Raw genomic sequence first — 24,159 nt, forward strand, 5'->3', positions numbered from 1 at the left:
TAATCTCAAACTGGCTTATGCTTTTAATTTGTCAAATGACCAATTTAGACATGTAATAATTTCAAATTGATCTTATTGAATTATAGTGTTTCATATGATTAATATTGGATAGATTTAAAATTTGTTCATTAAATGTATTCCATTACAACTTGTTTATGATCATGTAACTACATAAATGTATTATTTCCTTACCATTTTTTCTCAACTCTCAAAACTTGAAAGACTATAATTTGAATATATAATTACTTAGACATCTAACGATTAGTATTATCTTAAACTATATCCAACAGTTCCTATTTATTTCAAATATTAGAACCGAACTAAACCGTTTTTATATAAAACGGTTCGGTTCTAGTCATAACCTATATGTTTTTTCATAAGAACTGAACCGAACTGGTCTTAATTGGTTTGGTTCCAACGGTTCTTTCAGGAATTGAGACTGATTAACAGCCTTACATTTTTCAGCTTTTTAATTCCAAAATCATTTATGTTTTGCAAGGACAACTAACGAGAAGGCGTAGAATGTGAATTTACTCAAATCAACATTTTGAATAATTTTCAGGAAAGTTAAGAAATGAAAATTCAGGTTATTACAGAGATGTTGAAATTGTTGAGAATATACATCTCACATTAGGAATTAAGACCTAGCACGTGAGTTTATAAAGGTTTGAGCCAATCCATCCATTGTCAATTGGTTTTAGATGCGAACCCCATATCACTTTATCATGGTATCAGAGTAGGTTACTCACATCCACGTGTGAATCCAAAATGTCCATATTGATTCCACGTCACTCAAAATATTGTCCACGTGTATAACTTGAAAATTCGCCATACATGCGGGAACGTGTTGAGAATATACATCGTATATTAGGAACTGAGACCTCGCATGTGAGATTATAAAGATTTGAGTCTATCTATCTATTACAAATTAATTTTGAATGTAATGAGAAGTTTGTTAAAAATATAGGGCCTATGTGTATATATATATTGATATTGTGGAGCACGAGGGAAAAAACGTGTACGATCTCCTTTATCCTTTGGACGTGCATGTGCGGACCAAAACGAGCTAAGAATCACATCGTTTCCTTGCCCTTTTTCAGTCTAAGATCTTCTCTCAAGATCGATCACTGTTTTTTTTCCTATAAAAAAAAATATCACTGTTTTTATTTTTTCTTTGTTTCAAAGAAAGCATACAAATGCACTGATACAGCCGGGGAGGAGAATTAATATAAAGGAAGTTGTTGTTTGTCCCAAACGGTTGATTTTGTGTGTCAAAGACTCAAAGGTTAAGTATGATTTTCTCACTTGCAATAAGAATGAAAGTATATAGGAAATAAGTAGAGGTGTTGGCTGTGTTGGGTGTTATAGAGTTTGGAAACACCATTATATTAATCCAGTCTATCATTAATTTTCATCATCCATGAAGTTGAGAAAACCTTGGCGATTCATAATGTACGTAAACTCCAATTGCCCGAGAAGTTTCTCATAAATTGTAATTTTACATGTAGTAGTTAGGAAAAACAAAATAAAAGAGAACTCCATAATTGGTTCTTCACAAGTTTATGATCTGTATTAAACAACTAAATGTGAAAATAAAAACCTTGTTTACTTATGGTTCTTTAATTTCCAGTTCTCTCTTGTTCTAAATACGATTTTCTCACTTGCAATATATAAGAATGGAACTATAGACGATTACTCACACATAGTGATCAGTTTCTATGTGCTTAATTAGTAACATGCATGAAAGAAGGCAGAACCTACATGAGTCTCCCATGGAAAGCTCCCTTATTCCTTCATGAGTTTGTGTACGATTCACGCATCTCAATCTCCAAATTACCCGTTATTACCTTGGTAGAGTTCTAACTACCAAGTCCTCAAATCTATTTAATTTACACAATTAGGTACCCAGTAACATTCACGTGCATAAAATAAAAGTCATAAAGACATTGCTAGTCCTTCACCACATGGCAATGTATTATTGGATTGCTGAAACACACTTCTATGCCACTCTAGAAGCTCAACCTTGCTATAAATAGTCCCCTCAGCAAACACTGAGCTGCAAGAAGAACCAGTTCCCTTGAGCAAAATATTCCATAAGCTATAATCTCAGCTCCTGCATTTCCTTTTCCTCTGTGTTAATTAAGTCATCTCCTTCACCATGCTAGGCATAGCTCCAAATGCGGTGAACGTGGGGACCTCAGCTGTCAGCAACGCCGCTCAGCACATCGAGGGTGACCTCAGCCTGTTCACCATGTCTGACCACAAAATCTTGGAGCTCATTTACACCAGCCATGTCCATGAGGACGACTCCTTTGATGTCGATTCTCTTTTCTTGATCACCGAAAACATCATCAAGCGTTCTACCCAGATTGTTGATAACATCGTGCAGGTAGTACTTAATACATGAATGCTAGCTAGTTTATTATGCACTGTTTCTCAATATTTGAGCTTGTGTGGAGTTGCTGTGATTCGATCTGTCTAGTAGTGTTTCTGTAGAAAGCGGTGGAACAGTAGTGCATGCTTCTGCTAGTACTCCTTTTGCGATGAGTGGATAAGCTTTTTTCACCACAGACATTAGTGCTTCAAATAATATTTCACTTGAAGAAAAATTGGACTAAAATCATAGTAAATTCCCCTTTATAGAGTTTTGCAGTTAATAGTTTATATGAATATATACCTTACTTTTGTTTCAGTTTTTTTGGAAAGTCAATATATACTTGACAGTTCATATGTTTTTTTTTGTGCATGAAAAATTTAGAAACAAGATAATGAGATGAGGAGAATCGGACTTTCACTTTTGCTACAAATTAGAACAGACTAACAAAATGTTATCACCACCCATTCACGCTTGAGAGGCTACGTCAATGTCATGGAGTTGTCATATACCAAACAAACAAAAGAAAGAAAATAAACAAGATAAATGTGCTTTACCATATGACTCCAGAACAAGAAATAATTCTCTATATATATACTATTTTTTTGAAAATTCTACTATACATCAATTTATGTTATACATCCCACATCCGACGATTAATATTGTTTTATGAGTGGGGTCAAAAAAATAATATAGATTGTCAACCGTTAGATGTGAGATGTGTTTTATGAGTGTGGTCAAAAAAATAATATAGATTGTCAACCGTTAGATGTGAGATGTATAGTATACATTGATGTATACTATATTAACTCTTATTTTTTTTTCATTATATTAACACTTCTCCACTATGAACTAATTTTTCTTTCGATAAATTATGGTAATTTGAAGTTTATTGATTAAGATATTATTGTGTCAGGGCATAAAACGTCTCTAGATGCAACGTACTGATCATGAGTATTAAATAACCTGGTATATATCAGTGTTAATTTTGAGGTTTAGAACCTATATGCGATGGATATATGATTGCTTCTGACTTGTTGCAGGGCACCCAAGTTCATGTTGAAACCATAGATGAGAAGCCCCCCAAAGCCAGCTTCAGCTCCCCATTGTGTACCCTCAAGTCAATTGGTTGTGAGGTGACTAATTAGTACTTTTCTCGACAGTTTTCCTAATTGCTTTCCAAGTTATCGAAATTAACCACTTTCTGTTTGAAATTTCAGCTATCTTGCAAAGGTCCAGGTGAAGAGATTGCCCATAAATCAACACTCTCAATTCTTCACAAGCTATCAACCTACTCCTGGGAAGCCAAGGCAGTCTTGGCCTTAGCTGCCTTTGCTTTGGAATTTGGTGAGTTCTGGCTCCTTGCCCAAATTCACCAATCTGACCCGCTTGCCAAGTCTGTCGCCATCCTTAAGCGAGTGCCCGTCCTTCTTAAGCCGGCTGACCTCCAGAAGCGGCGCCAGGCAGTAGTTGAGCTTAACACTCTGATCAAGACCACGTTCCAAGTGATTGAGTGCATATTTGAACTGGAGAAGCTTTCTACTTATGATCCAAAGGATGTGCCTGCATTGGCCATTGCAATGGACCATATCCCAGTTGATATATATTGGTCTATCATAACGATTGTTGCTTGTGCCACTAAAGTCACTCTTCTCACTAGTGATGAGTAAGTTTTTGTGCCCAACCGTTTGTTAATTTCTATATATAGATGTGATGGAGCATTGTGATCGAAGTTCGAAGAGCTTTCATTTATCTAAATCAAATTAATTTGATGTAGGGACAAGCCACATGATTTATCACAATATGCTCAAAAGATCCATTACATCCTAAACAAGCTTAAGATCCAGCTGCTAATCGGCAAAAAACAAATAGGTGAGAACTTTTTCATTACCTGGTAGTAAGTTGTGTATCTTGTACTACAAGAAATTAATGCTGAAGAGTTGGTATTGAAAACAGAGGAGGCAGAGACATATAGGAAGCTGAGGAAACTTTTTCGGACCCCTGCCGAAGTTATGGAGGTGTTCAAGGCCCTGATTTTCTCCAAGGATAATGTGCAGCCAATAATTGATGGTTCGACGAACAAAACGGTTTGTTCAAAGACTCATCTAGTACCTTACTTCAAAAATTAGAGTTATAACCTTAATTTGTAATTTTACACTTCGTTTTGTTATCCACATAGGTTACCATTGATGTTCTGAGGAGGAAGTACGTGTTGTTGTTCATCTCAAACCTGGACATTTCTGACGACGAAATTGCAATTCTCAAACCAGTTTATGAGGGAATAAATAAAGAAGACAAGTACAAGATTGTGTGGATTCCCATTGTGGAGCAATGGACTGATGAGCTACGGAAGAAGTTCGAGATCTTGAGGACTAAGATGCCATGGTACACAGTGCAGTATTTTTCACCAGTTGCAGGCATCAGGTTTATCAAGGATGAGTGGCACTTCAAGGGTAAGCCTACAATGGTAGTGATGAACCCACAAGGCAAAGTGGAAAACACTAATGCTCTCCACTTGATTCGAGTTTATGGAATGAAGGCATTTCCTTTCCATAAGGGCATAGAAGACACTATCGTAAATGACAAAGAGTGGATCACCCCCATTGTGAATGATATTCACCCAAGCATTCAGACATGGGTAAGTAAAATCATCTTCACGTACGGCTACTTACATTTATTACAATGCATTACCTTTTAACATATTAGGGTTTAATTTTGTCATGTCAACTCATCAACAGATCAAGGAGGAGAAGTACATTTTCTTCTATGGAGGCAAGGACAACGAATGGATCCAGCAATTCACAAAGAAAGCCACTGCCATTGCTAATGATCCTTTCATGAAGGAACTCAAGATCAACATTGAGCTGTATTGTGTAGGTAAGACCGCAAAAGGAGGCGAAGACCTTGGCATTCTCGGACGTTTCTGGAACGGCATTGAGAGCTTGTTCTTCACCAATGTCAACAAGCAAACGGACACCGTCACCAAAGAAGTCCAGAAGTTGCTTTCCTACAAAAATGAGAGCGGATGGGCTGTGCTTTGCAAAGGGTCTACTGTGGTGGTCAGTGGCCACGGCTTCACAATCTTGAAGGTGCTTGAGGACTTTGAGAGATGGAAGGAGATTGTCAAGGAGAAGGGCTTTGAGGTCTCATTCAAGTCGTACCACGATAAGGTGATTCAGACTATAAAGCACTGTTGCCGTCTTGACATCCCAAGTGTAGCAGGAAATGTTCCGGAGACAATGAAGTGTCCGGAGTGTCCTCGCACCATGGAAACCTATGTGAGCTACAAGTGTTGCCACACTGATGGTCCCATTAACGCACATCATTAGATCGATGTATCGTTTGCTATTGAAAGACTAAGAGGGCGTCTAATACCACTACATAGTACAAGGGACAAGTGCCCTGCTCTGTTTTGTTTTCCCAGTGTCACCGTTTGTACAATAATGATGGGTCATATTAATCCGTTGGTAATGTGATGCCCGCCTATGTGAGTCCGATGTGTGTTCAGTAGTAAGACTTAAGAGTACTAAAATCTTACGTTCATCTTCTGATATAATCACTTATATATGTTATACTTGGTTCAACATGAATTTTTGTCCTCGGTTTCTTTTCGTTTATATTTTGGTTGAGATAATTAAAAGGAAAAATAGCCTAGCTACAGGGCGCGGATACAGTAAAACGATGAATGCATAATCTACAAAGTAAACGAGTAGCTTATTGTACGTAAAAGACGATATATAGAAGATTAGAACCTGGCTAGTGACCTTATTGTAGTAGCTAGTTTCTCAAACTAATAATGTACACAAATGATTTCATATTTTACAAAGTAAACGTACAAATGATGAAATGAACATCATCTAGGGGCATAATAATATTGTTTCATGGCATATACGGTTTGCACTATAGTGACTCCCAAAAGGACAGAAGCTGCAATCAAAGAAGTAACTTTCCAGAGGTTTGTTGAAGTAACATTCCACGTTAGATAATTACGCTTCAACTGTGCAGTAGTTCTTAGTTCACGCCTCATTCTGTGAAGCTTTTTGTCCTCTGCAACCTGGTAATGTTCATTTACTTGGTAGCACCTGTTGGGGAATGCGGGCGTCAGCAATGGTCTCACGCGTAGGCGTCTCGACGGTATCATCATCACATACGTTATTAAATGTAATGCGAAACGGAGCGATTAGCGATTAACAACGAGTCGTATAACTGCGGCGCGTTAGTGACAAGACGAAATAATAAACTGTAGAATGTAAATAGAAATAACTCACAACCACAAGCGGAAAATAAAAATAATAGAGAACACCGGGATTTAATGTGGTTCGGTAAAGTGCATATATCCACGGGTAGCAAAAATAAAAAACCTTCACTATACGAAGAAAGATTACACCGAGAGAAACACTACTTCAAGACTCACACTTGAAGGAATACACACTCACACACTTTATTTTGCTACACACACAAAACTCTCTACTTGAAGTTTTCTCTATCTCTCACTCTTGATCACATACAAGATGATCTCTCCCTTATTGTTCTTCTATGTTTATTGCACCACTTCTCATGTCTTTATATAGGCAAACATTTTTGTGCAATTCATGCATTTGCATGTAACATGCATGGAAGCAAAATCAATATTCTTCCTTCATTCATGCTCAATGTTGGCATGCTCATCAATGCATTCTTCTTTCATTCATGCTCAAACAAATCAACCACCTACCACCATAAGGTTGTAGATTTGTTTCTTACCTTCAACAAAGGTTGCTCCAAGTTTCAACAAAATCAACTTCATCAATTAATAGGCCACCAAAGCAATATGTGTGCTTGATTTACTCATGTGAACATCACATAATTTTCTCACCTCCATTAAGGAGGGATTGACTCTATCAAGTCCGTCGTACAAGAACTCCTTAAGCGAGGTGTCTTTGTAAAGCTTGTTGAAAAATTGGTACACGTCTGATTCAGCACTCCGCCAATTTGTAGTGATTATCTTTTTCTCACAAAACAAATTCATTTCCTTTTGCGAAGCGATGAGGTTATCCATTAAAAACACATAGGATGTGATTTTATGCGAACATCCATGATAGCATTGTTCAAATGCAATCAAGTTCCTGAAGAGTGATTATGTTAACTCTCCAGTGACAAGCGGGGGAATTGTGAACACTCCATCTTCGAATATGCTAGAATCCATTCTGAATACTACTCCTGACTCCAATAGAATACTTGCAGGTTGCATAAACTATGTCTTAAGGCCATAGAAAGGTGGCCGAAAATTGTTATAATCCGTGTCTTCCAATACAATGTTCACTATGCTGTCATGACTGTCACTTGTGACGGCGGCGACGTATGAGAGAGCAGTCGTTGGATGCAATTCCACCCGCATGCTAGGACCATAGAAAGACTGTTGGAAACCACCTCCTTCGTAAGGATATATAAAGAGTTGAGGGGAGCCTATTTGAAGCACTGCCGGAGTATAGGCACCTTCAAATTCTAACGGCGCGTGCAAATCACGCATCTTTTGTAGAGCGACATACCCAGGAAACCACGCGCAAACTTCTTTCTCTATTATTCTCTTTTGAGTTAATTTCGTCATCGGTACTCAAATTATTGTGTCAAGGTCAATATAGTACTCTAATTCTGAGTTATACCAATGTAGTACCCAAACTTGTAATTCGCTATCAATGAATGGTCTGAGCCCAATTTCTGTTACGGCTTCGTTATCTTGGTCACGTGTCCCGCACGTGATCACAAAACAAATTTCAACATCAGTACCCAAACTCTTGTGGCAAGATCAATGTAGTACCTCAACTTTGAGTTGTACCAATGTAGTACCGAAACTCATTTTTCTCTATCAACGAGGGGTCTGAAACCAATTTCTATCACAACTCCATCTTTTGGGTCACGTGTCATAACTTCTTGTCTTTTCTTCTTTTCTTCTCATTCTCCTTCACTCTCACTCCTTCCACATTGTATTTTTGAGCTCAGATTTCGGGGCAAAGCAACACTACGAGTTGTGTTTCTTCCAAACTCTTCAATCACGATGACGACTTCTCCCAGCTCGGCAGCTCTGCCTTGAGCCACAACATCGTCAACCTCACATCCTCCACATACGACCTTCTCTCCCTCCACATACGACATTCGAGGCATGTAAAGTAGTGCGGTCGACGGTCGAGAATCTCAGAGTGAAGGTCTGCGATCGTGACTTGTCAATGGATCGGGGGTTCCAAGTAGAGGTGGAGGAGCTCGAAGATGATATTGGTGGTGGAGGAGGAGGCGGTGGGGATAAGAGAAGGTGAAGCTCTTTGATGCCACATTGTGGTGGGGAGGTGTCCGGAACATAATGAGAATGGGTTGGTGTTTTGCCCAATTTGTAAGTTGTTTCTTAATTCTAGATATTTACTGTAAGAGTTTCTTATTTAGGGCCTTAGAAGTTATAACCCACATAGAGGTATTTAGGTAAATACTGTAATAACCCGATTTTTCGGAAAACCAATTATGGGATGGTTTTTCAAATTTATTAAGTTTGTAAATTTATTAAACGCGTTTGTTTTGCTTTGTGACGTTATGAGTCGAAAACGGAATCGTTTTTGGAAAATTTAATTAGGGAAACGTTACGTTTTCACGACGCGAGAATCGACTTTTCCTTTGTCGCTCGTTTGTGAAAACTTCCTTCACGGAAGATGTAGAGGTCGTCGATACGAATTCGTAGATACATCACGCGTTTGAATCGAACGTCGGACGTGAAAGTTATTAATGACGGAAGTTAGTTTCCGATTTTGGAAATGGGTATAAAAGGGAAGTTAATGGAGCTAGGGTTTCCATTTTCGGAAACCCTCACCCCGCCTCCCTCTTTCTCTCTCTTCGCTCTCTCTCCCTCTCCCTGATCGCTCTCTCTCCCCGACCCTCGCACCCTCGCCGACGATCTCCCTACTCCGGGTGACGTGGCCCTCACCGCCGACTCCACCCTCCTCTAAACAAGGCACGACCCCCAGCGTCGCCGGGAAGCCACGCCGACCACCAGAGATTTCTGGAACAACTCGCCGCCATCTAAGCTCTCCTCCGACAAAGCTAGGGCTCAAAGCAGGTGCTCCTCCACCACTCTTCACCCTCGGTGCCACCTACGATCGGAGGGGGAACTCGAGACCACGCCGTCCTCACCACGAATCGAGCACGATCGGTCCAAGCTCTCCGACAAGCTCCGGTGCTTCCAAGGCAGGAAATAGGTGAGGATTCGATTAAATTGGTTGTTGTGATTATTGTTTGTGTGATTTTGGTTGTATTGGATGGATTTGAGGAGGATTTAGAGGAGATCGGAGGAGGAGAAGGAGGGGAGAATACCGCCGCCTTAGGCGGCGCGTGAAGAGGTGAGGAGGCGGCAGGAGGCCGTGGAGGAGAAGAGGAGGGAAAATGGAGAGGTTTGGGGGCGGCGGTGGCGTGCTACGCGCCGGTTTTGGAGTCAAAGCATGGGCCCCACGGGCTATCACTGTGGGCGGCGCGTGAGCCCCACGCGCCGCCACATACGGTGGTGCGTGAATAGTGATTTTGAAACAGTAATCTTGTAAAATTTATTTTTACGTACGGTAAATGTAAAAAGTGATTTACGTACAGTAAATGTGAATTTATTTTACGTACGGTAAATATAAATGTAAATTACGTACAGTAATTGTAAAAGTAATTTCGGAAGGGTAAATCGTAATTATTATTTACTGAAACCGTATTTACGATTGATTAGTACATGGATGTACGTGAATACATAAATGTTATGCATACGTACAGAAATACGTAAATAAAATTACTAAATTTTAAAGAATTAACTATGACATGTATATGATATAGTGGATTGTGTATGTGTATAAATGGTAAAATAGGTACATATATATGGTTTGCTGTATTATATACTGTCGTAATTTTCGTTGCGAACAAGTTCATTTTGGTGTTGAGATTTATTTATTGAGCATGTTGATTTGATTTGTACAATATCATGTGATGATTATTGTACGTGGTTTTAACATTTTGTTGTGTTGAAACGTTTTCTATCTTTGGACGTGTTTTTCTGTCTTCGGACGTGTTTTTTCTGTCTTCGGACCAGTCTTCGAACGTGTTGTCATGTCAGAACCTAGCCTTAGTCGGACGACAGTTACGATACAGTTAGAGCTCTAGTCTATCTGCCGGTATACTGCATGAGAGGTAACAAATGTGTTATCGGCTTATGAGTACCTATATTTTGGATATTGGGTGACAAGTGGTTGCCCAATGTCGGCGGCGTACTAACATGAGGGGTACCAGCGCTCATGAGTACCCGTATTATAAATGGATTTGGGTAAACAGAGGGGTACCATTTGGGTAAACAGATGGGTTGCCCATTTCTCATGAGCACATATATTTTCATAATATTAGACAACTAGATAGGCCGTCTAATGACTCATGAGTGCATTTATGATTGATGTTTTGTGGATTTCCGTATATATTTTTATGCGAGTTATATTGTTGTTTTACTCATATGAGCTGCAAAGCTTACCGGGTTTGTGTTTACAATCCCAGTGCACCTATTCGATAGTGTATGAGATAATTCCGCAGGTGTGGATTAACAAAAATCGACGGACAACTCTGAAGACTTGAAGTTGTTTTATTCTATCTTGTGGTGAGAATTTGAGAGGATTCTTACATTTCCATTTGATATAATGTTGAATTATAAATTTGGTTTGTAATAATCATTTTGACTGAGTTGTATTATGAACTCAGTAATGATCCGCTGTGACATTAAAATAATTTCGATTTATTGAGATTGTTTTAGAGTTTTTCATGACTTCGAAATTTGAGTTTCATACTTGAAATTTTGGGGTTGTTACAAATACCCTTTTTATTTTAATCCATAAGATGAAACCGTGACTTAAATTGGCCTCAGACCCCTAATTGATAGCGAAAAACTAGTTTGAGTACTACATTGGTACAACTGAGAGTTTGGATATTACATTGACCATACCACAAGAGTTTGGGTACCGCTCTTGAAATTTTTTTTGTGGTCACGTGCAGGACACGTGACCGAGATAACGTAGCCGTAACAGAAGGGTTCAGACCATTCGTCGATAGCGAATTATAATTTTGGGTATTATATTGGTACAACTCATAGTTGAGGTACTATATTGACCTTGCCACAATAATTTGGGTACCGATGATGAACTTTTTTCTTCTCTTCTTCCCCTGTGATTGAATCAGAACCCATAAACCATAAAGAAAACTGATTTCTGGTTACACAACATCAACATATGGAGAAACCGATATGAGATTCAATTCCAAAATCAAAGAAACTACCAAATTAACCCAATTTGGAATCAAACCCAAAGATCAAAGAAATTAACTAACTTCTAAATTTCAATTCAGAGATAGATCTTTAAGGAAGGACTTGAATCAAGGAGGCATCAACAATGTAGAATGGAAAACCAGATCTCCTTTTGAAATTGAAAATCAATGAGCCATCTTTGGGATTGAAACACAACGCGGAAAGGCTGAAGTGTTTCTCATCAACATGACTCCTGCGTGCTTCCGTCATTGACGGAGATGGTGGAAGAAACAATATAAATGAGTTTTAGGAGATGAATGAAAGTAGGAGGGAACCATTGACCTAATCGGCTAATCATATTTCTTCCTATTCTCTCTTTTACTAAGTAGCACGGACACGGATACGATTCGATACGTAGACACGACATATATAATTTGTTTTGGACACGGACACGTGGTGGACACGTTAATTAAATATTATTTTTAATATAAATATTTATTTATTTAAAAATTAATTTATAATTGTGAAAGTATTTAGAATTTTAGATGTATATGTATGTCAAAGTGTGCATTAAAATGATGAAAACATAACTTGTTAGAATGGCTAAGGACTTGATAAGTACCTTAGATAACCAATGTTCGAATCCCATCACAAGCATTCTTATTTTTATCACGAGTTTCTCTCCTTATATATATATATATATATATATATTAAAGTGTGCGTAAATATAACAAAAACTGAATCTGTTGGAATAGTTGAGAAGTTGTTCAGTGCCTTGGATGACCAAAGTTCAAATCTCACCATAAGCACGTTTACTTTTAATTATGAGTTGGTGCGTGTCTGAGTGTCCGATTCAAATATTCGCGCATGTCCGAACCGTGTCTAAAGTCAGTTCGCGTTTCCGAACGTGTCTGTATCCATGTCCGTGTCGGACACGCAATACGGTGCCCATAACACGTGTTTGTGCTTCATAACTTTTACTTTTTCTTCAACCCTCACTCGCCTACTAACAGGTTTCTAACGTGCAGCAAACACCCAACAAAATAAAAATGTCCACGTGTTAGATTGGACGATTGAGAGTGGACGGTGTTGGTATTTGTGGGTGAACGTTATCCGTTTCCAGAGTTGAGAACAAACTAAGGAAGCTGATTTTCTAGTAGCAAAAGGTCATGGCATATATAAATACTGAAACATGCAATTTATGTTGAAAATGGGGTCGTTGATTCTAATATCTTCACTAAATCAAAGCTTGCAAAATACTTCAATTATGAAAAAACCATCAAGTATCATCATTTCAATGAAGTCATTCTTGTTGAGATGATCGAGTGGTTCGCATAAAACTCACGAGCATGTTTCTCAAACTCCTTAATATATATGCCTTCAATTAACGTTTTCAAAGTTATATTTTTGCGCAAGAGAAAATTGTGAAGTGTTGGAAGTGTTTACTGCCTCCATCATGAAAAGGTCCAATTGCCACGCCATCGGGATGATAAGCCTTTGGATTTTGTCTCCTAATAACTTGTTTTTTGGGTCAATCATCTCCTAATAACTTGAGGATCTCTGAAAATGCAGCACTTTGCTGAAAGGGGTGAATTTCAGTGAAGCTTTGCAGTAATGTTGTTTTCCAATGCTTCAACATTGATTTCTCTATCAACTTCCATGACATTGATCGGTGACAATGATTGTAATCTTCAAGCTAAGTGGATGTACTTAGTCCAAAAGACTGAACAACATAAGCATGCATGCCACCGAACACAAATTCGATGCCTGGTAGTACCAACTATATATCAGAAATACTTTTAAGTCGGAATACTTCTACGAAAAAGCTTGAAGATGAAGAAAATGAAAGAGAGGAAAAAATAGAAACTGTAGTCCAACAATATATAGCGGAGGACCTAACGCAGATGAGTGGCGTGCGCATGTATGATGTATCATATATATGTACGGCTCAATACCACACAAACATGCATTTACAGTTGATTAGAAATTAACACTAATAAATCCTAATTAGTAATAAGTTTAGTTTAACACATATAATATTGAATCAAGGATCTCCAAATTTGATTTAAAATCGAATAGTACGTTCTAATCATAAAACTATGCTATGATTTCTGAGATGAGAGCAGAAATTAACAGTGAATACAAATCGATCAGCGATGTATCATATATTCATATATACGTACGGCCCAATGCATTAACAGTTAATTAGAAATTAACACTAATAAATCCTAATTAGTAATAAGTTTAGTTTAACACAAATAATATTGAATCAAGGATCTTTAAATTTGATTTAAATCGAATAGTAAGTTCTAATCATAAAACTATGCTATGATTTCTGAGATGAGAGCAGAATTTAACAGTGAATACAAATCAATCAGCGATGGATGATGATCGATCGATGCCCTTAATTAGCTCTAAGAAACTGAAATCAGGAACAACAATAAGAAGAAGTAATCAAGTATAAATACCTTGGTGAAGTTCTGATACCGAGTGAGCTACCAAAGCTGTTTAATTACTGCATTCATTAACTTAGTGAAGGGGTGCAGGATTAAAATTCAAACTTAGAAGAGATCGAAGGGGTTACAGAGTTAATTATTACCTGTTCCATATCGACCTTGTACGGCAAAAGTAAAGTTCCTAGTCAATTTGATCAGCTTGCAGGTCAATCAGTGACCCAGTCAATATACATATAACTTCTCTTGCACGAAAATTAGACCAAGACTATCATTTGCATTTGATTATCGATCTGCTACTAGAATGCATTGTGGGTCTTCAATGATTTTGATCAAACAGTACAATTTAGTCCACCGGACCAGTAATCTTAATCGATCATTTTATATCAGCAAGTGTTTGATCGAACTGGCCATTTCACCCCGATCTAAGTGCCATCAATCCGACGTTGCAACTTTCATTTATATAATTTTTGGGATCGCTACTTATTGCGACATGAGTTTAACTGACTTTAGTTGTGAAGTGCAATTTACTTTAATTAATTACATGTTGATATTAGAGTCAAAATAACCCAAATGATATTAGAGTTCCTCTGTAATTATGCTTAAGCCCGAAGAATTTGGTTTGATATAAATGACGGGCCCTTCAGAAAGATTTTGTCAGATAATGAGGATGAATTATAGGGGTTTTCCGAATTATAGTGACCTCTTGAAAATATACGTTAGCTATGCTCTAAAAAGTATATATGTAACGACCCTAAAATTTCAAGCCTAAAAACTCAAAATTTCAAAGTCGTTAGAACACCAAAACAATCTCAATGAAATCGAAATAATTTAACGTGCACAGCGGATCATCACTGAGTTCTCAATACAACTCAGAAAACCAATTATTACAAACCAAACATATAATTCAACATTATATCAATTGGAAATGTATAATCCTCACAAGATAGTCACACCAAATCCTCACGCAAGCTGGAGATAAATAACTTCAAGTCCTCTGAGCGGTCCGTCAATTCCCGCTAATCCACACCTGCGGAGTTATCCACTACACCATCGAATTGGTGCACTGGGATTGTAAACACAAACCCGGTAAGCTTTACAGCTCGTATGAGTAAAATGAAAATATATAACTCGCATATCAATATATACGAAAATCCACAAATCAAACAAATATAAATGCACTCATGAGTCAGTGGACGGCCCATCTGGTTGTCCCAAAGAAAAAGAAGCGCTCATGAGAAATTAAGTAACCCTTCTAGTTACCCAAATGCATTTATAATACGGGTACCAAGAACGCTGGTACACATCTGTTACCCCTCTCGTAATACACCGCTGATATTGGATAGCCACCCGCTACCCAACATCCAAATAAACTGAGTACCCATGAGCAGATAACCACCCGTTACCTCACATGCAGTACTAAGGCAGACAGACTAGAGCTCTAACTGTATCGTAACCTTCGCCCGGCCAAAGGCTAGGTTCCGACTTGCCGAACATGTACAATAATCTCACATCATATTGTACCACACATCACGTCCGAAAGACAAATCACAATTTTTTAACATTCTCCGTGATAAAATCATGTACAATAATCACTCATCATATTGTACGTTTTAAAACTTTCACGATATCACCACAATAAAAATCATAACAGTATATTATATAGCAAACTATATATATTCGTATTTATTTACCATTTATACAATATATACATAGTCCACTATATCCTATACATGTCATATTTCATAAATACCTGAAAAATTACGTACAATATTCTCACATCATATTGTACCATTTAAATCACATACTCATGCACAAATTTTCCGTCACCGAAATGACTATTTTTAATGAATTAATAACAGTACGTAATTTAATGAACTATATATATATGTACTTATTACCATTATACTGTATATATGTAGTCCACTAAATTATATACATGTTGTAATTCATTTGATAAACACACTTGCAAAAATGTTGAATCACCACGAGGGTAGATTCGTAATTCAGTGAGATTTTACTCACCTTATTGACTTGAGCGTAATCCCACAATTCCCGAAGATAATTTCTTTCCTTAAATTAACGATCACCTTGAAAAGATAAGAACAGAATTTAGAATCGTTTCGTAATCCTTTAAATGCCGAAACAGTAATAATCGGATACTGTCCAGCAATTTTCGGTTTTACGAAGTTACTGTTCACTGTTACTATTCACGGTTACTGTACAAATACACCATTAATACGTATTTCTGTACGTATAAATATTATGTACGTATTTGTGTACGTATAAATATTATATACGTATTTCTGTATGTATAAATATTATATACGTATTTCTGTACGTATACGTACTATTTAAAGGTAAATACAATCCCAGTAAATAATATTTACTAATTACCTTTTACAAATTACTTTTTACATTTACTGAAAGTAATTTATATTTACATTTACCGAAGGTAAAATTTAATTACATTTACCGTAGTAAATAAAATTTACATTTACATTTAAGTAAATTACCAAAATACCCCTATCGGAAAACACTTTCACACCGCCGCACGTGGCGGCGCGTGGGGTACACGCGCCACCTTCGGCCAGCCGCGCGTGGCGCTCACGCGCCGACACCACCAACGGCGCGTGTCACGCTACCGCCGCCCCAAATCTCTCATTTTCTTCCTCATCTTCCTCCCCACGGCCTCACGCTGCCCCTAGACCCGCCTACGTCCTCACACGCGCCGCCTAAGGCGGCGGTACCCCTCCATCCTCTCCAACCTCCGATCTCCACCAAAACCTCACAACACCACACGAAAATCCAACAACAACATCACAACAACATACCTAGGCTATCCTCACCTCGATTGGAGTTCGAAAACCATCGGAGGCGAGCTTGGAAGCGGCGGTGAGAAAACAGGAACTTGGAGACGTTCCAGCGGCTTGACGACGGCGTGGCACGGGCTGGCGATCTGGAGGGTTGCTGCGGATGTCCTTGCGACGACGCCGAGCCAGGCGGTGCATGTCACGGCGGCCTAGAGAGGGCGGAGGTCAAGGGAGAGAAAGAGAATCGCGAGGAGAGAGAGAGAAACCGAGAGAGAGAACCGAGAGAAAAGATGGAGGTGGAAGTGAAGAGAGAGATAGGGTTTTCCAATTATGGAAACCCTAATCTCCAAAATGCCCTTATATACTTGTTTCCAAAATCGGAAACAACTTGTATCGTTAATAACTTTTACGTACGTCAACCGATTAGAACGCGTCACATATCCACGAACTCGTATCGACGAGGTCTACAACTTTCGTGAAGGAAGTTTTCGCAACCGAGTGACGGAATAAAAGTCGATATAAACGTTACGGAATTGTAACGTTTTTCAAATTAAACGTTCTGAGAACGTTTCCGTTTCTCGTTTAATAACGTCGCAACCAAACACATTCATTCTAATTAAAATTCGAAATTTTATAGAATTCAAATCAAATTAATATTGTTTGAAATTTAGGGTTATTACAATATATGAGTTGAATATAATTAAGTATGAACCCAAAATTAGCCGAGTTTTTTATGTGGGTATTGGTTGCATGGGACATGTAGACTTAAACTATAACTTATAAATAACTTATATATAGTTTGATTAAGATTTGGAATAAGCTTATTATACTGACCAGTCAAGTCGATCATCACCATGCAAAGCATTGACACACATCCGTGCATCCATTAACTTTTTAAATCTGATTGCAATGCATCAATCAAACCCGTTGCTGGAATAATATAAAACCTTCGAAATAGCAAATAGCAGTTCTCCTTTCTCATTTCCGCAAAACAGTGCATGCATGCTCCTAGCTCAAGAAATAGCAGTGTTCGCTTTAAGCATATAAACGATGCAAGTACCAGTCACATCAAGAAGATATCCCGAAATATGAGACTTCCAAAAGTTAATCCTCCTTTCACAAATTCGGGCACCTGCAAGTCTGCAACTCTCTGCTAAAGCAGATTGAATCAAATTAACGTTGCATGAAAGAGGTTACTCTCTCCCAACACGTCAACTAATGTTATGATGATGTCCAAATAAATCTTTATGTCAATGCAATTAACATCAACAAACGTATACCAGAAGGAAGATAGATCACTATTATTAGTACTAGGACTACTAGTTACCACCGCAAGAACACAATCAATGCCGGTGGTTAAACGATTGCTACTTCGATTCATCTTTCATTTTCAGGTGTAAGGACTGTTAAACAACGACAAGCGTGGCCCGTGGATCAACTGTACCGATATTATCCCAACTTAGCCACCTCACATGTGTTCGGTTTTAATCACAAAATGCCTCGGTACAATTGGTTATTATCCACCCACTTATAAGTTTTATTTTCTTTGTCACTTCTTAGATGTGGGATCTCTCCTCTCCAACACGCCCCCTCACGTGCAACCTAATTTTTAGGTCTGCACGTGACAGATTAACATCCCACATACTGGGATGAAAGAAACTAAGGTCCAGTAACCAACGATACTTAGTGGTCATCCAATCGGAAATCTTCTGATGGCATGACAAAGTGGCACCCAACTCGGACTCACGAAAGATTGGAGGCGCGACTGGAGAGGGACCCGCTCTGATACCATGTTAAACAGCGACAAGTGTGGCCTGTGGAGCAACTGTACCGATATTGTCCCAACTTAGCCACCTCACAGGTGTTGGGTTTTAATCACAAAAGGCCTCGGTACAATTGGTTATTATCCACCCACTTATAAGTTTTATTTTATTTGTCACTTCTTAGATGTGGGATCTCTCCTCTCCAACATGGACGAATATTTCAAGATGGATATCGGAGAAAATTCATTTCTCCCGACTCCCTGCCGACATCTTCAACCCCTAATTTATCTTTTTTGTTCAATAATATTTCAGGAGAATATAAAGTATAAGTTAATCAATTGTCATATTTCCATGCAAACGATAAAACAACAAAATACCATAACATATATTACTGCAAATTTAATTATTACAATGCATAAAAATTAACATACTACGGTAATTGTTCCAAACCATGAGCTACTCGAAGACAATAACCAACCATCACTAACTTTATTAAGTGGTCTCAAATATCCGGCAAATCAACCAACACGCGGAATTCCCTATCTGCGTCGCTCCATCGTGTCGCAATGACAATGCAACGAATTGTAACATCTTTCCGAATCCTAGACTGCGACTTCGCAGGGTTTAAGAACATAGAATCATCATCTCTTGGGATATATTGATAATCTGGTATCCTGTTAGCAGAGAGAAACAGATTTTCGACAGGACCGCATCTAAGACAAACTCCGTGCCACATTACCTTGCAAACAACCGCATGTATGATCTCTCCGGGGAAAAGCTTGAAGGTGATGCAGTTGAAAACAACGGGATACTTAACTTCACCGGTGCCCGGCCTCACTTTTCCATCTCCTATGCTCTCCACAGTCGTCACCGCCAGAAGGTATCCCAGATCTTTTGTTGCCCTTTCTTCAGAAAAAGCATTCAGCAAGCGGCGAGACAATTCCGTTTGGAACTTCACTCCATCTATCTGGAGGCTTTTGGGGGGGATTACAACGTTCCAGCATAACTTCACTTTGAGATACATTGAACTTCAGTATCTCAAACATAAATGAAATTTTGATATGAGAACAGGCGGGAGAAAATTACTAAGCTAAGAATATAAGATTGACTTTTATAAAGAAAAGATGATACAACATGGAAGAAACATGAACAACAATGACTCAAGAGTGATCAAGACCAAGCAATTACAAGATCGAGTTCTCTTACCTTCGATGAGTCAATCTCAAAGGTCCTAAATTTCCCAGACGGAAGCTCTCTCCTTCCCTCAATCAAGTATGCTAGCTCCAAAAACAAATTAAAGCTAGAGAAGTAATTCACAGTATTCACTTCTAGTAAAGCAAGAACCTTAAATACACAATATTTAAAGCTTCACATAGAAATCCAGAGAAAATGAAAGAGAAAGGACAATTGAGAGGCTTGAATTAATGAAAAGAAGCGTACATGGATACAGGCTAGGACAGCTATTTATACATAAGATGGACACGTGTCACGTTATTAAGGGGTAGTATGGCAACTTAATTAGGACAACACATAATTAAGCTAATTAAGCTGATCAACCCCTAATATATTAAGACAGCAATCATAACTAATGTCTTACTTATCCTAATCTGATAGTTTGCGTTGTACCATGTCTTGTCTTGTACTACATTGGTTTGAATTTTTTCTGACCTAGGTCAGGAAATAAGCTGGTGCCATCGCAAGCAAAGTTGAACCCTAATGACGCCACTTTTCTTTTCTCTCTGTCTATTCACATTTATTCAAATACTGACGGGCTTTCATTCAATTACACTTGCATGCAAACGACCATCATTTTGATCCTCAAGTTTTCAAGTATAGTAAATTTGGGAGACTATGCCTAAGAAACTCATGACCCAAAATGCTAACTATGCCTCTTTAACCACGTCGATCTCCAAAACATATGTTGCTTCATCCTTCATGCAGTCTGCCTCTTGCTGTGAAGATGAGAATTAGTCTCCGTTTCCTAGTTTCCTCAAGTCAATATTCTCTCTGTTTCAACATTGATATTTTTTTTAAGGTCCTACAAGGGGTGAATATACCCTGAAAGCTTTTGCGTTCAATTTTGCTCTCAAAGATAGCAATGGTTGATGTTATCTTGTATAGCACAAATACTATGACTAAAATAATAAAAGTGCAGAAATAAATAAATAACATCATGATATTTTTTCCTCGCAAAAACCCTAATTACATAGAGAAAAATTGTGTGCCTCTAATTCCGGAGGGACAAACTTTTCCACTATGTAAACCAATACAATTACAAGTTTGTAGCAACATCATGATAGTAACCACGTTATCTATCATGTGGTCTTAGACCTCTAGTCTCTCAACTATTCTACCTAACATGTCTCTCGAGTGTTTACGTATGCACATATCAGAAGCTTTAATCTTGAATCCAGCTACATCTCAGCTGATTCAATTATGAAGACTTCCAGGGTTGTAGGGATACCAAGATATCTCATGCTATGCAAATGCTTATGATATGAGTAAGAAATTTATGTGTCAAGCTTATGGTGCATTATCTCGAACTTCTAAGCTAAGCAATAACCATGCAAGACACCATCTTTGGTCAGTCCCAAACAAAATAAAATGCAAGATTACATTTTGAAACAACCTAAACAATCAAGTTCAAATGAAGACTTATCTCTCTATTTATGGGCAAGAATGAGGCTCCATGGGAGCTCACCAACACAGCTAATCACATTAGCCTTGCCACAACAACCAAGGAATGGAAAAGACAACACAACTTTTCTACAAAATTGTTTGATAAAAACTCAAGAAACAAAACCTTTTACCCGATGGTTAAAATACATTTTTCTCTTTATCAAACAATGGCCAACAAAATACATTAGTTTGTGTGTCACAAACTCAGCTGGAGTCTTTGAAAAACCAAGTTAAAACTAGCTTTGCTGATAAGCTTAATTTGAAATATGAATTTACAAATACATGGACAAACCACAACAAAAACATAGATAAAAGACCAAGTCAATAAGCCTCATAATAGGTAATAACAAGATACCCAGCAGTTTCAGGATAGTAAGCGTAACAACCATCCTCAATGAAAAGTCATGTTATACATATGCATGAGTGAGGCTTCTTAAGAGAGAAACACTACAACCCATATGGAATGTCATAATACGGTAACAATAAAGAAGCATTGTCAAAAAATATACTCTCTTTTGACTTTTAGATTTATAGGTGTCATAAGTAACACAACTCAATTGATTTGACCATATGCTGACCAGCACACTTAGCTTCCCAAGAAGCTAAAGACACTCTTTAGTCAACATATAACAAAGAAGGATTACAGAGTGACTTTTGGACATTTGAGTTGTTTAAAGTGAACCAACTCAGTTGAACTAAGTCCAACAAAAGTTCTGCTAAATGATATTTGATTCAAACTAGGAAATTCAAAACTTTCGACTTAACAAGTCAGCAGAGACAAGAAAACATAAACTCAACAAAATCCAGTAGGTTAGGATGGCGGACAAGACCTACATCCTCAGTGAAAAACATGAAATGCATATGACTGATTTCACCTGAGTATCAAGAGATAATGTTTGTTCTTCAACTTGATCTTCAACTTCAGACTGTATTTGATTGTGCTTGATATATTAGGCATGTTGTGTTTTGTTAAATAAAGGATTGCCAACATATTTATACCAACATTTTTCGTGTAACATTGCATCATTGTTGTGTTTAACTTTTGTCTATGTATATTTAGCGAAGATCGAGTTCTCGCTGGAAAACTAAAAGAGAGATTATGAATTGAAAGAGGTTGAAGTAGAAAGCTTCTTCCAATCATGAAAAACCCGGACGGGAAGGTAGTCAAGGTACCCCTGGCCCCTGCCAAGGACTAGTTTTTTTTTGTATGGCGGACAGCTTCAGCTCGCAAGGCTCAGTCCAACTAGGTTTTGCCAAGTAGGCCTAAGGCATCGCATAGCCCACCGAGGCCCAGTCTTATAGATAAGCTTATGAGAATGTTGAGCATCGAATGAATCTGTTTTAACTTATGATATATGCGAATTTAAACATCAACCATGCTTTGTAGTGTCCAACTTGTGTTTCTATCGTGCATAGAATGAGATGGTTGCATTGTTTTATTTGACTGATGAATAAGTTTCCATCAACTTCTTAAATCAATTTTGAATTAAAAAAAAATCTTAGATCACTTGGTTTTATTTTTTGAGATGAATGAATAACTTCATTAAGCATCAAGCCAATAACGACCAAGTATTGCTAGGTCAGGCAGGAACAAACCCCCATACAACGTACAAGAACGAAATTATTATTCCTACAACTACCAATAAAACCAAAGTTCAAACAAAACCAAAACTAATCCGAAAAAAAAAACGGAAAAACAAAACTAAAGAAAACAATAACCTACATGCATGATATAGAGCTCGAAACTTGGACATCAGGCTTCCAACCCAAGGTGTATCTTTCAAGCCAAGAAACGAGTGAAATCCTATGTCACGCATGTAGGGATCTTCCCATGATTTCAATGGATTACATCACTGACAGGACCCACCCCAATTTTAAACCTGAAACCCGAGGTAAATCCTGCTTGGTACACCTGATTCGAAGGAAGAGGTTGTCAGGAAACACCTAACCCTCACCAGAAAATTCATATAACCTTTCAGGCTCCTTCCCGTTGTCATCATCTGTTCTTTGAAGCATAAAGGGTTCAAATAAGTTTCAGGCTATGGAGAAGGGGCTATGACGCTAGTGCAACGCCGTGAACGAGCCAGAGGATAGAGAGTGGTCGAGCTCCATCCCTGTAGATCAGCTCGGCCCCCCGGTTGGTCTTGTCTCTCCCTCCTCAAACTTATCCTTACTCTTTTATATAAAACCCAAAGAATGGACCAAATGTAGCTACGAATACTCCATATGCACATGACTATAAAATTATATTTTTAATTAAAATTTTAGATAATACTAACTTCTAAAATCAATTAAAATAGTTTTGAAATACTTTACTGAACAACATCAAACTTACGAATTCAAAAGAAAATATACAAAATAATGATAAAGTAAATATTACAACCAATTACCGTCCTCTGACTGGTAATTTTTTAGTCAGGGTGTTTCAATCACAGTAGCCCATAAAGAAATACATGGAAACCAACACAAAATGAACCCAAATAAGTAATAGAAAGGAAAATAGACCAAAGCCAAAGCCTAGCCCACATCCCTAACCCTAGGCCGTCTGCACTGAACCCAGAAGCCATCACAACTTCAGTCACCATCGACTTAGTTTGGTGGCCTACCTCTCTAAGAGAACATGGTGCCGAAACTTTGGTGTGCCACCTAAGAGGAAGGTGGCACAGCCCTAACCCGCTCTTGAAGCCCTCCTACTATAGTCGCCTGCGAGATTCGCGACCCAAACTATGTACTAGCGCCTCCTCATGTTGTACTCTCAGCCCCAAATTCAATGCGCTACTTTGTTGTCTTCGTCCAGGATAGT

At 38.1% G+C, this 24,159-nt stretch overlaps 2 protein-coding genes and 1 pseudogene across 2 annotated transcripts; 1 reads left to right on the forward strand and 2 right to left on the reverse strand.

The window, feature by feature from the left end:
• Positions 1 to 2,055: 2,055 nt before the first annotated feature.
• On the forward strand, positions 2,056 to 5,964 carry LOC126792947 (protein SIEVE ELEMENT OCCLUSION B-like). The gene is made up of 7 exons (XM_050519470.1): positions 2,056 to 2,389; positions 3,418 to 3,510; positions 3,595 to 4,040; positions 4,152 to 4,246; positions 4,331 to 4,461; positions 4,554 to 5,012; positions 5,113 to 5,964. Exons 1-7 carry the CDS (start codon positions 2,159 to 2,161, stop codon positions 5,701 to 5,703), a joined length of 2,046 nt encoding a protein of 681 aa, XP_050375427.1. The 5' UTR covers positions 2,056 to 2,158; the 3' UTR covers positions 5,704 to 5,964.
• Positions 5,965 to 6,083: 119 nt separating this feature from the next.
• On the reverse strand, positions 6,084 to 13,309 carry LOC126790882 (UPF0481 protein At3g47200-like; annotated as a pseudogene).
• A 5,819-nt stretch (positions 13,310 to 19,128) lies between these two features.
• LOC126790886 (DNA-directed RNA polymerase V subunit 7-like) lies at positions 19,129 to 23,941 on the reverse strand. The gene is made up of 2 exons (XM_050517253.1): positions 23,892 to 23,941; positions 19,129 to 19,705 (listed from the first exon to the last, which is right to left on the reverse strand). The coding sequence occupies exons 1-2, from the start codon at positions 23,939 to 23,941 to the stop codon at positions 19,180 to 19,182; spliced, it is 576 nt and encodes a 191-aa protein (XP_050373210.1). The 3' UTR covers positions 19,129 to 19,179.
• Positions 23,942 to 24,159: the final 218 nt, after the last annotated feature.

This window comes from Argentina anserina, chromosome 4, assembly GCF_933775445.1.
Source record: "Argentina anserina chromosome 4, drPotAnse1.1, whole genome shotgun sequence".
NCBI classification, from domain to species: domain Eukaryota; kingdom Viridiplantae; phylum Streptophyta; class Magnoliopsida; order Rosales; family Rosaceae; genus Argentina; species Argentina anserina.